The following is a 17,155-nucleotide window of genomic DNA, read 5'->3' as shown; positions in this document are numbered from 1 at the left end:
GAATTCTAGCAAAGTAATGTGTCTATGAGGACTGGTAGATAATGCTACCCTAAATAACTTGGACTTCCACTGGCTGGCTTTTGTTCATAAAATGCTAATCCTTTCAGGTGTAGGCCTATATAAAACACTGGGGGTTAAAGGGTGCACAGAACCCTCAAATCTCGTCTGCTGCATAAGGTAAAGCTACGTTTAAACTAACAGTTCAAAATGATTTGGGGCATACTAACAAGGAGTCATTTCCAATTCTTTATTAAATACAAACGTGATGTAGATCATAGATGTGCTGAAGTATTAACAGTCAGTCAGTAGATTACAGCAGTTCTTTTCTAGATTGCTTTTTAATGCATGGCTGTCTTTGGGAAAATTAATTTATCATGTCTATAGTGATGGAGAGGTTATCATTTCATTTCACAAGGAAAACTGTCACTGGCATTTCACTGAAAATGGTACTTTTCTTGCATGAGAAATGAAGATATCTTAGATTTAATGTGCAGGGTCCATGGTGTCAGGTTGAAATTCGGTATACAATGTCACACTATGTGTCTCCTCTGTAACGGTGGAGACAATAACAGCAGTCGATATTGTATGTGCAGGAGGCTTTGCATGGGCTTAATTCCCACAACCATAATATGAACCAGGTGTCACCATCATCTGCATTATTTACAAGGATTGTACATGGCACAGCCAAGAGTCAAAGGCAGGCAGGTTTCTCAACACAGTGCTGAGATGTCTACACTGCGGACCCTTCAGGTACTTTCTAACCACCAGTCTGCTATTTTCTAGGGGAACAATTAACTTCCTGGAGTTATGGAAAAGCTGGAAAGAAGAAGCAAGTGAGCATCTGTAAGAGAAACAGATTCTCCAGTGAAGCACAGCCTGGTAGATCATTCTTGGCTGTCTGGGTGAGCTGGAAAATTGGGGTGAATAGTTGGTTGTTTGTAAAACTGTACTGATGACCATCTTTGAAATGCTACATTACTTCCACCACAGTCACATTTCTTTGAAATCTGTTGTGTAGACATGTGTGGGGCACGCGGCCTCACAGGTATAGATGGAATTACCCACACGGTGGGGGCCTGGCGAGCGCTCTTGTGCTTTGTTCCCTGAGGGCAATTTTGAGCCTGAATTTATCTCATCTGAGACAGGCGTCATGTCAGTGTCTACTTCGTAGGGTTGTTGTGAGGATTCAATGAATATACACCAAGCCCTTCAAGAACCATGTGCAGCAACAATGTGGGAATTCCTCCAGCAATATCAGGCATTGTTATTTTGGGACCAATCAATGATCCCAATAACTAGGTCTCTTGTTCTGTACCAGGTACCATTTCCTGTACTTTAATCATCACGTTCGCTCTTCCGTGTCTCACAACAGCCTTAGGAGGTAGGCGGATATTATGATCGCTTTTTCACTGATGACAGAATGGTCCCTGAGAGGACTGAGTGAGTTGCCCAGCTTTAGGGCAGGAGCCAAATCGAGCTCCTGGCCCCAGCCCCAGTGCTTTCCACTGTCTTGCAATGGAGCCCCAGAGGAAAGCAGGGCAGCCTTGTGTTTGCTCCAAAATCCCGCTTCTCATCCATGATGTCATTAACCCCAGAATCCACATGTACCCCCCGTGGCATGCAAGTCTGGACAGATTTCACGATTTAGTCCAAAAATTATTAGAGACACAGTTTCGAGTCCCAGAACTTAGTGATGGGCTACAATATTTGGAGTGGGGAGGAGGATGGCAAAGAATAACTTTTCAAAAGAACAAAACTTGCTATAGGCCCCCGAGCAGCAAAAAACCGGTTTCCAGGTCACAGCTGCTGTTCCTGTATTTCTTCACGCACATAGGTTCAGTAATGCTTCACGGTTTCCCTGTATCTTGCTCTGAGAAGCCGGGATGACAGCTCCTTGGGTGGCTGCTTTGCTCACTCAGGGAACTAAGCTGAAAAGCAAGGCGTTCTTTTCAGCTCAGATAAGCTACACCTTTCGGAGCCCTGGGGGAATGTCTTGGGCTGAGCGCCTCCAGCCTTGTCCAGTTCTTTCCTCTCAGCAGGCTCCGGCTATGGACATGTGTCTGAGCTCCGCGCAGCAGCCTGGGCGCCAGGGGGAAGAACCGAGCTCGCCAGGTGGCTGGTTAGGGGCCGAGAAGAAGGGGGTTCTGCAGAAAGACAGCACCGGGGGACCCGTAGAAGGTAACCTCCTTCTTCATCACTTCAACAGTTTTCCTCAGTTGCTTTCCCGGCAATGACGTTTTCAAGTAAATTTCAGTGACAAGAATTTCCATTTCCTTTTACCACTAGATTTTTTACTATAATGAAGCTTAGTGGAAAAATGGTGCTTTGCAAGCATAAACATAGCATTAAAAGTAATTCTGTTTTTTCATGATTTACTTATCAAAGTTCACACATTTGTTTTTATCGTATGTATAGATCTAAGATTGCTATATTTTTGTAACAAGAACTTAGAAGAAAAAAAATCTAGATTTGTTTCTGTTTTTCACCAAAATGCATTCTTGGCAGCTTTGCCATACAATGAATCTTTATAAATCAAACTCTATTTTCCCATTAGGACAATATAACAGTTTAGGGTTACATTTCTGGGCATGGATTCAGTTGTAAATAAATAACAGATACAACAAATGAGCTAATAAATGCCAAGATGCAGCATTTAGAGTGTTTAAAATTAAAAGTGGTAAAAAAAAATTCATTCCAACGCTAATAAATGAGAATGGTATCTATTTTTACTGAATTGTTTACACAAAAATGCAACTCTACCTTATCTGAAAATCTGATTTCTGTAAAACTATCAGAAGAGTACAGCTAGAATAAATGAAAATGTTTAAGGCGCCATAAACATACATTTGTTTATCTTTGTAGAACCTCACAGGGTCTTACAGAAGACATGTATGTCTATGTTTCTTTACAATGTTGATTGGAAGAGTGTAGCTGTCAAGCTTAATTGTCAGTTTATTTACCTGTGAAATGATGAGCTATTCAAAATCAGCCCCCTACTAACTCTTCCTAGTCTCTAGAGAAAAATAAGTCCCCAGACGGTGACATGTGAGAGGAGGGACAGGCATGGCTTGGATGAGAGTGGGGCAGGGCAGGGAAGCCCGCAGGGGCTGATATGGGTCCCTGATGCTCTGAGCCACCACCCAGTAGTGTGTTGGAGATGGCTTGTATCGGCACCTGAATTTCAGCAACTTTTCTAGCTCGTTGTTAAATATGACCATCATTCAATTTAAGTTAGAATCTTATGATTAAATAGATTATATCAAAGACAAAGTCATATTAAAAGCAAAGGAGATAAATACTCAAAACTCATTATCAATTATTCTACTATATCTTCCTAATATCTGTGCTCTCGAGATTAATCATGTATATGGTGTCCGGACAGTAGGAACCCTACACAGTGGTGAGGTACTGCACGTCTTTCCCCAGTGACGTCACAATGCTCCTCTGAAATCGCTGGGGTGGGAGTATTTACTCCAGAGCAATCATCAAACCCTGTCAATCAACGCTTTTCCCCTCTGGCTGAACTGGTTATTAAACATCAATCAGCCTATACTTTTCTGCCTTCTTCCTGCCTCTAAGCCAGAATTCAGGGTCACCTTCTCAGCCATGTGATAGGAGCTAGGGTTCTGTTAAGTATCAGTGGCTTCCCAGAAAATGTGGGGAGAGCTACAGGGCTCCCTCCTTACCCTACAATCTCCCTACAACCTCCTACCGGGGCAGGTGACAGAAAGGACAAGGTCTCAGGACTGAATTGGCTACCTTTTATAGAGGGGTCTTGCAAGTTCACTGAGGTCCCAGGTTTTTGGAAGCTCACCTTTTTGTCAGGGCAGAGAATTCTCCTTCAAAGTGGTAGGACATACTAAATCAAAATCACAGCCAAAAACAACACTCCGAAGAGCAGAAGGCACCTGTGATGCTCATTTACAAATGAGTCACTTCATTCATATATTTTTTAGTGTGCTGCACACTGATACTTTTGTAATATAAAACAAAAATGAATTTCTAGGGAAACTAAATGAAAATATATACAAACATATAAAATACAAGCTCCAGGTTTTGTTCTTAATTAGATTCAATAGACATTGTCAAATGGTTGTGACTATTTCTAAAGGCTCCCTCCAAATTCCTCTACTTACTGTGGAGCTGTCAGCAGGCTTTGCAGAGCGGTGGCAAGGAACGGTTCCAGTGTGTATGGCATGAGTGAGACGTCCGACACCTGCGGGGCCCGCCCCCGACCTGGGGAACGCCCTGCCGACCGCGTTTCTTCCAGGGCCCGCTTCCCTTCGCCTCTCATTCACCTCCTTCTGCCTTCCACCCGGAGTGTCTATTTCAGATTAAAACACTTCCAATGTTCGCCGGCTGCCCCTTCCAGATTTTTTCAAAGCTCATATTTTACCCCCAGTTAAAAAATTTCCAGTCATATCTCAGGCCACAAAGGCAGGTTTCATGCAAACAGAAGTGACCTTCTTCCCTGCCCGCCCCCCACCCCACCACCGCCGACAGTCTCCACACTGGTAATTCTTTGCCACCGCTGGGACCAACACCTTCTCCTCTGCTCCTGATCCTTCTTCCCCACACTTTGACTCACTGCTCTTTTTATTCCAACACTCTGGGAAACCTGCAAACACTTGTGATCCCATGTCAGCCCGATCAGGTGCTCTTTTCCTCTCATTTTATATGCCATTTGAGAGTTGCTAGTGTGTGTCATGGGTTTAAAGGAGTATTTAAAGCAATAGTAACTTAATAGCCAGAGCTCAGCTGCCAACTTCCCCCAGGGCTGTGGGGCTGGCTGGGCTTGGGTGGCCTCTACCTTTTGAGCAGCAATTGTAGGAAGGGTTGAAGGAACAGGCTCCAGCCAACATGTGGGAATGTTACCTCACTTCAAGACCTAAAAATAGGCAGGTCTGTCTGGGCGTGGTGGCTTACGCCAGGACTTTGGGAGGCTGAGGCAGGTGGATCACGTGGTCAGGTGTTCCAGTCGAGCCTGGTCAACATGGTGAAACCCTGTCTCTATTAAAAATACAAAAATTAGCCGGGTGTGCTGGCGCATGCCTATAATCCCAGCTACTCACGTGGCTGAGGCAGGAGAATCACTTGAACCCGGGAGGTGGAGGTTGCAGTGAGCTGAGATAATGCCACTGCACTCCAGCCTGAGTGACAGAGCAAGACTCCGACTCTAAATAAATAAATAAAGGCAAGTCTGTGTTTACCTAGTTCCTCTGTATCCAGACAGCTCATTCGTGCCATTTTGCTGGTAAGTTTGCCATTTTTCCATCAGAAAAACATAGGTTGGGAGCGAATCCATACCTCTTCTGTCCTTCCCTAAATAAGGAAAGGCCCAGAGCATCTTTTGGCATTTTGTCATCCTATAAAAATGTCACATTCAAATTTCCTGTCCCCATCGCCTCATAAAATTCAATTTTATGCCAGTTTACAGCCATTCTCCTGCGTAGCATTATCCTCTCTGTTCATAAGGAAGATCGCTGAATCTAATGCCGTCTTAGCAATTGTACCAAGTGTGTCTTTGCACAGGATTTTAACAAATTATAAACCCCATTTTATTTTTCTGCTTCACAGATTCCAACAAGATAGAACAATCTCTTCATAGCCTCCAGAAATTTGTTCCTACAGATTATGCCAGCTACACTCAGGAGCATTATCGGTTTGCAGGAAAGGAGATTGTCATCCAGGAATCCATAGAGAGTTACGGAGCGGTGGTGTGGCCAGGGGTGAGAGAACTGTCACGTTTGTGATGTCAGGATTTCTGCAGATAACAATTGCATACTTCCGAGTTGCCTTGGACAATATGTCAAGTTCCTTCATATCCTGTGTCTCTCAATTTGAGGTTCAATTGCTCGTGCCCTGGGGGATGTTGGTGGTGTGCTTGTGATCAGCAAAACAGTATTTTTTCAGAAGCACTGGTTTTGCCTTAAGCTCTGTTTCTTGAAATATTTTTATATTAAACAAACTCAGCTATATGAGGAAGTGAATGCAAAATTTATATGAACTGTTAAGAAAAAACCCAGGGGTTTAGAGTTTAGACTTTGCAGTGGGCATCTCCCAGCCACTCCCACCGACCCTCAGCCATCCATCTCTTTTTTGTTGAGACAGAGTCTTGCTCTGTCGCCCAGGCTGGAGTGCAGTGACATCATATTGGCTCACTGCAACCTCCACCTCCCTGGTTTAAGCGATTCTTCTGCCTCAGGCTCCCAAGTAGCCGAGACTACAGGTACCTGCCACCACACCTGGCTAATTTTTGTATTTTTAGTAGAGACAGGGTTTCACCATATTGACCAGGCTGGTCTCGAACTCCTGATCTTAAGTGATCCTCCCTCCTCGGCCTCCCAAAATGCTGGGATTACAGGCATGAGCCACTGCACCCAGCCAGCCATTCTTCTCTTTTCCACCTGGGCCGTGTTGGTAGGGATTTAGGAGGCATGACTTCATGACATGTCACCGCTGCCACAGCCTTGAGAGCATGGTGCTGAAATGGGGCAGTCCTCTGGATTTTGAGTCGGAAAAGCTTTCATTTCCAGCCTGCGTGGTCACAAACGTTCACCTCACCTCTGTTTGCCTTCATTACCATTTTTAAAACTAGGGTAGTGGTAATGCCTACAGCACTCCTGACATGATTCTCAGAATTACAAGAATTAATTTTAGGTTGTGAGATTAAATGAAGTCCTAGTGTAAGCTCACTTGAGCTGTCGTCATTAATGTAATATTCTTTCTTTCCACCTTTCAGTTGAGGAAATGGGGACGCAGGTGAGTCTGCTGGTGTGGTAAAGCTCCTGACTGGGGTGCAGGGCAGAGCCAAGCTGGGCAGTGGCCCTTGGAGCCAGCGCCATCGCTTTTCCCATTGCAGACATTGTCAATACTTAGAGAGGCTCCAGATCAGAACTTCTCAGTCTGCAGTCTTGTTCAAATGCAGATTCTGATTCAGGAGGTCTGGGGTGGGGCACAGTTCTTACACGTTCCCAGGTGATGCACATCTGTTGGACCACGGCCCCCGTATTGAGTAGTCCTGGTTATCAATTCCTTGGGGCTCCCTCAGGAACCCTGTGGATGACACAGGATGGGGAGAATGGTAGCAGAAGGGCTCCAGGCTCTTAGGGGGTCCACCTTCACCCACTCTCCAACAGGAAGCTCTATTTTACACCTTATGCATATAATTTGTTTCAACCAAAGGCTTTTCTTTGCCTTGAAAACAAGTTTGAAAATCACCAAACAACTCACAGCTTTCTATTATAATACATTAGGCAAATAGACAACAGCAGTGGTGTAGTGACAGAGTGGTGTAGTGACAAGAGATCAGAGGCCAGCGTGTGGCTTACACCTGTCACCCCAGCACTGTGAGGCCGAGGCAAGAGGACTGCTTGAGCTCAGGAGTTTGAGACCAGTCTGGCCAGCACAGTGAGACCCCCATCTCTCTTAAAAAAAGAAAAAAATTTAGAAAGAGATCAGAAAAAAGAGTATTTGCCCACCTGACTGTTTCATTTTGAACAAGGCATGATTCATGCACCAAACATCAGCCTCTCATGAAACCTGTTTCCTGAAATCCACACAAGAAGGTTATCTAAAATGAGACAGTGCCCTTTCCATGTGACTTCAGGTGCAGCTCTGTGGAAAGATCCCTTCAGAGTTTGCTAACAGGACTAGGGGCTGGGGGTGACATGGCTGTCCCCAAGAAAACCTTTATCTCCAGATGACACCCCTGGGGCCAGCCCCTCCCACGGCAGGGCACCAGAAAGGAGGCCTGCGGCTGTCTGCGGGAAGTACCTCAGAACTGCCCTCTAGATGGCTCTAGGTGACACTCTCTTCCTGATACTGACTCCTTTCCCCCAGCCCCCACAGCAAATACTTAGCTTCTCTCCGTAAGGACCAAAGAACTCTTTTCTCCAAAACTTCCCTTGTAAACTCCGGAGCTCCTTGCAGCGTGCTGCGGTTGGTGCTGGAAGTTGGCCCCGAAGCCTCGGCGGCTCCGTGGAGACCCCTCTCCCTCACCCTGCTGTACGCCTCCTCCCCAGCACTTACCTGCCCGGAACGCAGTTTGTATTTGGCTTACCTGGTCCCCCAGCCCCACCCCTGAGTTCCCAGACAGTCGAGGTGACTGTGTCATGTTCATCTTTGCCTGTGGAAGTTCAATATGAACAGATGAGGATGAAATGGAGTGACTTACAGGGTCAAGTTGGCAACTGAGCCTACCGTTGGTAATCGTAAGAGTGGCGCGTCTCCAGCCATCCTGGCTGCCCCACTCCAACGAGGCCCCAAATAGAAAGTAGAGTCCCGAGGAAGATGGGGCATATCTTTAGCTAGGGCCTAAATGTGTAAGCAAATTATAGAGTTCATTGTTTTTTCAAATCACAGTGTTCACATTCCTGACTCTAGGCTATTCATACGCAAATTGAAGCAACTATGTCATCTTCCTAATCTCTCAAATCCAGGGCACTGCTAGTTGATGCCTCATTGCCATAAATGTAAACATCTTATCAATCAATGCAAATCAAATACTCTTTACTCCTTTGTAGAAGGGTTAGGGGAAGGTGGAGGCAGAAGGGAAGGTATAAAGAAGAAAGGGATGTTTGATTTCCTGTATTAAAAAAAAAGATTTTTCATATATAAAACATTTAAAAAAATCTCCTTGCTGCTACTCAAAGTGCGGTCCGTGGGCCAGCAGATGAGCACCATGTCGGGGCTTGTTTAGACGTGCAGCCTCTTGAGCCCCATTCTCAACCTACTGAATGAGGATCTGCATCTATAACAAGCTACCCAAGGGATTTGTTTGCACCCTGGAGTCTGAGAAGCAGTTTCTCAACAGCCTGTTTCTTAGATGAACCACTTAAAAAGTCACTGCCCCATTGCTCTAGACGCCAATGCATTAGCCAACCTGAATTTTGGTAAAGGAGTCAAGAAAGAGGTGTTCAAGTTTATAAAATGACATTAAAAATTATTTCTATAATTAAAAAAACTCTCTTACAAGAAAGAATTCTAATATAAAACAACATTCTTAAAGGAGTTGGAGACCCGACATGATTAAACCAGAGGAAGAAATTGCTGTTTCTTTAGCCCAACATTGTCCTGATTGGAAATAGCTAAGCTGATCTGTTCTTCCTGTTCTTTGGAGATTGAGCAAATCTGATGGAGGCAATTTAACAAATCTGCTTCCCCAGTTCCTTAGATGCAATTTACTATAACTTCTTCATTTCAGAGGTCTAAATATGGCATTGAGCATACATTTGGGTTCTTATGAATATAAACCGAACATATTTAATAACGTGTCTTTTAGTATTTAAATTTGAGTGCCAGAAAGGGTTGCTACTGGTTTCCAATGTTCCAATGCCCACATGAAAAGTTATAATTATTTCTTTTAGGCTACGGCTTTGTGTCAATATTTGGAGGAACATGCTGAGGAACTGAATTTCCAAGATGCAAAAATACTTGAAATTGGTGCTGGACCAGGCCTTGTTTCCACTGTGGCCAGTATTTTAGGTTTGTTTGTTTATTCCTGACCTAGTGCCCAGAACTTTACTGTAACCGCGACAGCAAGTGCTTACTATATGACAGGCTGTGGTTTAGATGCCTGGCCCTGACTTCACTCAGTGAATCTTCCCCAAATGCCATGTGGCAGGAATTACTATTATCCACAGAGATTATCAAGTCTCAGGGAGGTTAATCTCTAATCAACCAGTTTCCATGGGACGAAGTTGAGTCCAGAGGCGTGACTCTGAATCTCTGTTGTCAAGCCCGTGGGAGGGTGAGGTGGGGGAGCTACCGACATCAGGTTGTTGGAGGCCAGGGAGACTGCTCACCGTCTTACAGTGCACAGGGCAAGGCTGCTCATTAGAAACTTCAGCCAGCCCACATTGAGTCACACGTGTTCAGCCTACCCAGTAGAGCCAAGGCTAAGGAATCCAGTTGTTTCTCGTGTTTCTCCCTGGGTATATGTACACTGTGGCTGCCCAACTGTTTCATCATTATTGCAATTTTTCTTTTTCTCTTAGGAGCTCAGGTCACAGCAACGGATTTGCCTGATGTCCTGGGAAACCTTCAATACAATCTTCTAAAAAACACACTACAATGTACAGCACATCTGCCTGAAGTGAAAGAACTGGTATGGGGTGAAGACCTAGAAAAAAACTTTCCCAAGTCAGCTTTTTACTATGATTATGTCCTAGCCTCGGATGTGGTCTACCATCACTACTTCCTGGACAAGCTGCTCACCACCATGGTGTACCTTTCCCAGCCAGGGACGGTGCTGCTTTGGGCAAACAAGTTCAGATTCAGCACCGACTATGAATTTTTAGATAAATTCAAGCAAGTTTTTGACACAACACTGTTGGCTGAATATCCAGAGTCATCAGTCAAACTTTTTAAGGGGATACTAAAATGGGACTAAAGCCAATCTTTTGAGTAATGTGTTAGAAATTGCTTTGGTAATAAAGACTTCTTTTATAGGATTGAGAAGGTAGTACAGAGAAACAACTTGTATACTTAGAACAAATGTAACAATACTGCAGAAACTTTCTCAAGTAACTTATTTAAGAGGATCTGGTTAATCTAAATATCTGGAAAGAATACCATAAAAATATGAAAGTAGCTTTGTTGGTTCCAAAGTCTTGGTTACATCTTTAATAAATCTTACATGGATAAATTACTAAGTAAATTTCTTCCCTATTTCTGCTATAGCACATTTTTAAACTTCTCAATATATTGTCACATGCTTTTTGAAACTGGGCTTGACAGGGTCACTATATTTAAGTTTGAAGAATCTATTTTTACAGATTTTTTAACTGCAGCAAAAAAAAAAAAAGGATATTGAGTGATAGAAAAGTTAATAGGCTTAAAAATAAAAAGTAAAACTGCTAAAATGAGAAAATGGACGTTGTTTTAGGAACTTCTTAAGATAATTTACAAATACTCTCCCTCCGTGTCAATTATCTTTAATAATTTCTAGTTAATTTCTGTATTGTCTGCTTTTTTTTCTTTTAACAATAAATATTTTAGACTCTCCAGGGCACAGGTCACATACTGTTCTACATCAAATTCTTTTTCTTTTTTTTCTTTTACAACCATTTATGAAAAGGTAAGAACCTTTTTAGCCTGTTAGATTTGGCTCACAGCACATAGTTTGCCAACCTCTGGAACTGCAGGCAATCCACATTAATACTGGAATTTGTAAGAGTTTAGCAAGGTGGCCAAATGTCAATATTGAAAGCTCAATTTTATTTGTAAATTCCAACTACAAATAGAAAATGAAATTTAAATAAAGATACCACTTACAATTGCAATATTGAATACTTAGGAATAAATCTAACAAAGCAAGAAGTGCATGCAAATGTATCTAGCATTATTGAGGCAAATTAAAACTAACCTAAATGGGGAGACATCAGGTTTGTGCATTAGGAGACATTGTAAATATGTCAGTTTTCTCCAAATTGATCAACAGCTTATGTGAAATCATTGTAAAAATCCCAATATACTTTCCTGTGGAATTTGTCAAGCTAATTCTAAAATCATGTGAAAATAAAAAGGTCAAGAAGAATCAAGACACTCCTCAAGAGCCTGGTGGGAAGATCTGATTCACAAGAAGTAGTACTTTAAAGAGGCAATAACTGAGACAGCAATTAGTATGATTTACTGATGTTCATACATATTGGTATTTCTTAGTGATCTTTAAATCTGCCTGTAAAACAAGAAGTACCTGTAAGTTTAAGGAACAAATGGATATTCTAGCCATAATTGCAAATATTTGTCTCTATTTTCTTTATTGATATTGCCTACTGAGAATATGAGTCTATGAGTCTCTAAGGTAAATTTGGTGATTCATCAAGTGTTGCTGAGGATGTGCAAAGCTTACAACTCTCACATATTGCTAGTGGGAATGTCAAATGGTACACATTTTGAAAATGGTCTGCTAGTTTCTTACAATGTAAAAAGAAATAATCTCAGCAATTTCATTCCTAGATAACTACCCTACATTACTTTAAAAGATATGTCCACACAAAGACTTGTAAACAAACGTTCACAGCAGTACAGCAGCATTATTCCTAATAGCCTCAAATAGAAACAATCCAAACATCCATCAACTGGTGAATGAACAAAATGTGGTACATCTCACAATGCAGTATATGCAGCAGCAACAGAGAGTGAACAGATACACCTAAAGTGGCTGAAACTCAAGAACACTACGCTAAGTGAAAGACACAAAAAATTACATATTGTATGATTCCATGCATATGGAATTTCTAGAAAAACTACAGAATTAGAAAGCTGATCACTGGCTGTCTGGAGCTAGGGGTGGGAATGTAGACTGGCTACAAATGAGCTTGAGGGAGTTCTTCCAGATGATTGGCCAAGGGCTAAAAACCCAGATTGTGCTGATGGCTGCATTCTAGACATTAGACTGCACAGTTGACATGGTTAAACTCTATGATATGTACATTACACTTCAATAAAGCTGTTAAAAAAAAAACAACTCTGGTTTGTCCCAAATGTTATACAAATTTTCTTTCAAATCCTCTACCTTTCAAATACACAATGCAGTGGAATCTATTAAGAAAATTACAGAAATGAAACTCAATCCCTTAAATCTCTTCTCAGACTTTTCACATTTCCAGGGCAAAGGAATATGATCTTATGCTTATTTTGTAAATGAAGTGTCCTTTTAGAATGGCTGAATTGATGTACTTTTTCTTTAAACGATTCCAGAAATTTTTAAATAGAGGAAAGTAGGCTAATTGCACATTTTAAATACGTGTAGTTTATTATATAGCAACTATAGGCCAATATTCCGCTAAATAAGTACATTTCAACTTATGGAAAATCATGCTTAATTTAAACCATTCCTTTCTCTGTTCCCCTATTGATTTGAATCAGAAAAATCATTCCTTCTGTAAATTCAGCTTCTATCTATACAAGATACATAACCATAATACTATCACATCTAAAATATTTTATATTATTAAGTAATGTAGTGTTCAAATGTTCAATAGTCTCAAAGTGTTACGACATTTATTTTTAGTTTCGATCAGAACACAATGAGGTCCGAATTGGATTAACTAGTATGTCTCTGAAATCTGATCCTCCCTTCATCTTAGTTTTTTGTAGAATTTCATACTACTGCATTATGCAGACTGCATCATTAAGAGTGTCCTTTAATTTGTTCCTCTAGCCTCTGTTGTTTCTGTAAATTGTACATCTTAATGACTCAGGCTTGGGACCATCTAGCCCAAGTCCAGTTTAGATCTGCCAAATGCCAGGCATATGACTTACTAGTGAAAATAAATTACTGTAGACAGCTGAGTTCTGAGGTGGCTTAAAATCACACACAAAATGAAATTACAAAATACATTTTTAGTTGCTTTTTCTTCTATTCGCATTTTGGGTAAGACCTGGCTGATTCTAGAGTGAATCTGGTTTACGTGTCTGGGTATGCAGGCAGCCCCAGCTGCACAGTGAAAACCTGACCCTTGGCACTGACATTGAGACTGTAGTTCTGTATGTTTGTCCCTTGAGAGGACTCAGCTTGAATTCACTGTTGTTTGAAATCCTCTCACAAAAGCAGGGGTTTTAAACTAAAGCACTATATTTGCAGAACTGAGTGCAGAGGCATTTTGCAGCAAAGTGCTGGCAGGTGCTGCACCATCACATCCTGACCTGGCTCTCTCAGGGTATCAGGAGGGCAGGTGGAGATTCTGCTGATGGGATGGATGCCCAAGAACCCTTCATGTTAGAGCAGCACTTACATCTTTCCATTGTAGTTTCCAGGATTTTACTTAGTCAGCTTCCTTTTTTTAGTTTACCACCCATGACTACTGATACATTTTTCTCCCCCTGGTTTACTACGTTCAGACTCAGACTCATGAAGTTCAGTTTCCCAATTTATTCCTCAAAAACTTTTCCCCATTCAAGGTTTCCTCCCTTCCCACTTTAGTGGAGATGGCAAGGATACCTCTTATTTATCTCCCTATGCAGGCTTCTCTGATTTAAATCCTACAAGTAAAGACAAAGACACATGTATTCTGAATGCTGCGTTGTTGGGAAGACAGAGAAGGAAACACAGTGGAGGAAAAGACTCAGTTAATTCAAATGAAATAATTTTTTAGTTGTTACAGACACATTGAATCAACACCGTTAATTTTCTTAAGGAGATTCACGGGGGTCAAGCGATTTGCCTTGTCAGAAGAGACCCAGGCTGCGGCTTCTAGTCATCCAGCCCCTGCACATTTCATTAGAGCTGGGGGTAGAGGGAGAAAGGGTTTATGATTTGTGGTGCCTAAGAGGAGGAGCAGGCGGGGCTCTTCTGGGGTAAAGAGAAGTTCTTCCAGGAAGCAGGCTAATATGAGGAAGGAAAGAAATCCCATGAGATGGGACCTGCCTCTTACCATCGGAAAGGGGCCACAGAACTAATACTGGGCACACACTCTGTACTGTCTCTAGTACTTCTTTAAAACATTATTTTTACCTAGCTTTTTTTTCAGTTGTTTTCAGTGGGTGTGCACAAACATTGGCTATTGTGATCAGAAACAGGAAAACTGCTTGACTTTAAAGTACCATCCTATTCCTTGTGTTATTTTTAATGTAATCACATAGAAACAGTAATGATTTTACTGAGGACATCTAGAACTTACTTGGGTCCACTTTCACCACAGAAATGCAGAATGATTCAGACAGGAAGCAGGAGCTAACGTGGCAGCTTCGTGTAACTGCCTCCAGTTACAGGAGTCATAAATGAATAGGCATGGCTCTGTTGCAATAAAACTTTATTTACAAAAACAGGCAGCAGTCCAGTTTGGATTAAAGGGCCAAACGTTACTGATTCCTGCTGTATGTAGTACTAACTTGAAATAGCAAAACCTGGGTTATAAAACAAGGTCTGTAATTAATTACCAGTCAGTCAGTCAGCAGTATGACCTTGGGAAGTCATCCTACCTTTACTGAGCTTCTCCATTCTCTTACTGGACTAAATCTATACAAATGGGGACCTGTATGTTTGTACAGGTGAAAGTCCATGAATGCATGAGACAGAACTTGCATGCAGCTGTTCATGGATAGAATTTAGACCCTAGATATCCCAGAAGTTGTGTACAATATGCGTATACATGTATTTATTTTTCTCATAAAGGCTCTAACAATTTCATGAGATAAAGCAAAAACAGTTATAAATGACTAGACAGGGTTGCTGGTAGGCCTTTTGCAGGGGTAAATTTTAAAAGAACGAGATTAAAAAATCATACACACACACACACACACACAATTTGCCATTAGATAAGGGATTATAACCTTTTTAATACTACTTGTGTCTGTTTATTCGGTGGAAGAATGATGAGAGATGCACGTGTAGTAGTCAAAAGTTAGATGTACACAAAAGTTAATCACACGCAATAACAATTGGAAATATATTGAAATAACTGCAAGCCTATAAGAAACACTGTAAAATAGATTACCTTATGTTTAACATTTTTTGTCTATGTATTTAATGTATTATTTCTTTTATAACCCCAAATTTTATTTATGAAAAATTAAGGCAAAGTTTAAGAAGCTTCAATATTCACTTTTATTATTTAAAAAAAAAAAAAAAATTAAGGTACCAGAGTGCATATGGTGTACTGTGATCTTGGTTTTGCACATTTATTCACGTGTTTTACATTATTTCAATTTTAATAAACATATCATATGTGTATCTTTACAATACCTGATAAAGATTCAGCTGTCTGGCACTTATGCATGTATTCACAGAGTTCATTCTGATGCTTTGCACTTTAAGAGGATGTGAAAATGACTTGCCTGTAATTACCCCAAGGTAAAGATCTATTGAAGCAGTTGTGCTCCAGCAATTGCCACTCATTTGTGCTGGTTCTATTTTTTCCCCTTAATTGAATGTAAACATTTGCCAAAAAAAAAAAAAAAAAAAAAAAAAAAACTGGAAATGAAGTTCTGTTAATTTTTAGTCCAATAAATAATTTTAGCTACATTTAATGTAGCTTTTTTAAGGCCTTCACACGATTGAAAAAAACTAAAGTTGAGTATGTTAAAACCCTGTTCATTTATAAAATAAAAAATAGAACTTTACAGGTTTGCAGTTAAAAGTTACCTTTCAAAACCTGTCATGCATGTAATAAGCTGCAACCCAACTCCAAGGCCTAGGTGCCAGCAGGCAGGGCACATCCCTGTGCCAGCAATGTGAGGCATTAAGAAAACACCATGATGTCAGAGGTCTAGATTTACATGTATTAAGCCACACGTCAGTGAATTCTCTGATAAATACACATCATTTTAATAATCAGTATTGGATAGTGGATGAAAACATGCATTAGACTAAAAATGCCACAAATTGTTTTTATATCCATTCACTATAAAACGTTCTTTTTTAAAATTGAAAGTCTTGTTTCCTATTTTAGAATACACAATAATCGGGAGGATACATGATGGGGAGCCAGTTTTCAGTGAAAGATGCACAATGGGTCCATCCAAGTAACTTCATCAGCTACAACAAAATAATATTATTTTTAAAAAAGTGACGGTTTAAAGCTCAATATTTAGAATTAATTCTGTATTAAATATTTCGTAACAATAAGGTAGTAGCATATAGAACCTTCCTTCCACGAACCCACTGTTACCCACCCATTGATCTTCCTTTCCAGCAACCAACTTTTCTTACTATCAACCAACTTTCCAACCAGCCAACCAATTCTCATTATTATCCCTCTTTCCTATTAACCTGTCTTCTTCCTTTCAACTTAATTTACTAGTTCCTTTACTTCCTACCTACCTAACTTCCTTTCATTCATGTTTTCTGAGTTAACTATCATGCCAAACATTGGGAAAACAGCGCTGAACAAATTCACCTCTCATTTTTAGGGAAAACAAAGAATAGGCAAATTAATAAATAGATGAGTAAACAAGATATTTATCAGGTATACAGTAGAAATAATATTTGATATAATATAAACTAAGTGGGGAGTCAGATGGTTAAGAAAGGATCTCTATGGAGGTGACACTTAAGTTGAGTTTGAATGACAAGAAATCTGTGAGAAAATCTGGGTAAGACATTCCATCTGGCCGGAGCAGATAGCGCTAAGGTCCTCTGATAGTAACAGGTATGGCTGTTTCTGCCAAGCAGAGATGCTGGTGTGGCAGAAGCAGAGTTTATACGAGT

The 17,155-nt window shown here is 41.0% G+C and overlaps 2 protein-coding genes across 6 annotated transcripts in view; one reads left to right on the top strand and one right to left on the bottom strand.

Moving 5' to 3' along the window:
* The first annotated feature begins 1,523 nt into the window (after positions 1-1,523).
* On the top strand, positions 1,524-11,654 carry METTL21C (methyltransferase like 21C). Its single transcript, XM_032246176.1, has 4 exons — positions 1,524-2,178; positions 5,578-5,729; positions 9,369-9,486; positions 9,999-11,654. The coding sequence occupies exons 1-4, from the start codon at positions 1,884-1,886 to the stop codon at positions 10,391-10,393; spliced, it is 960 nt and encodes a 319-aa protein (XP_032102067.1). The 5' UTR covers positions 1,524-1,883; the 3' UTR covers positions 10,394-11,654.
* Positions 11,655-15,529: 3,875 nt separating this feature from the next.
* TPP2 (tripeptidyl peptidase 2) overlaps positions 15,530-17,155 on the bottom strand; it is a 77,361-nt gene continuing 75,735 nt past the window's right edge. For all 5 annotated transcript variants that reach the window (XR_004259187.1, XR_004259188.1, XM_032246173.1 and 2 more), the window contains one exon: positions 15,530-16,483. Coding sequence is in view for 3 of the 5 variants with exons in the window: in XM_032246173.1 (XP_032102064.1) it covers positions 16,394-16,483 (90 nt within the window). In the remaining 2 variants the exon portion in view is untranslated. The remainder of the gene's footprint in view (positions 16,484-17,155) is intronic.

This window comes from Sapajus apella, unplaced genomic scaffold (genome assembly GCF_009761245.1).
Source record: "Sapajus apella isolate SASKATOON/1434 unplaced genomic scaffold, GSC_monkey_1.0 scaffold60, whole genome shotgun sequence".
In the NCBI taxonomy this organism is placed as follows: Eukaryota; Metazoa; Chordata; class Mammalia; order Primates; family Cebidae; genus Sapajus; species Sapajus apella.
The sequence above is the reverse complement of the archived record's forward strand: the minus strand, read 5'-3'. Positions and strand labels throughout refer to the sequence as shown.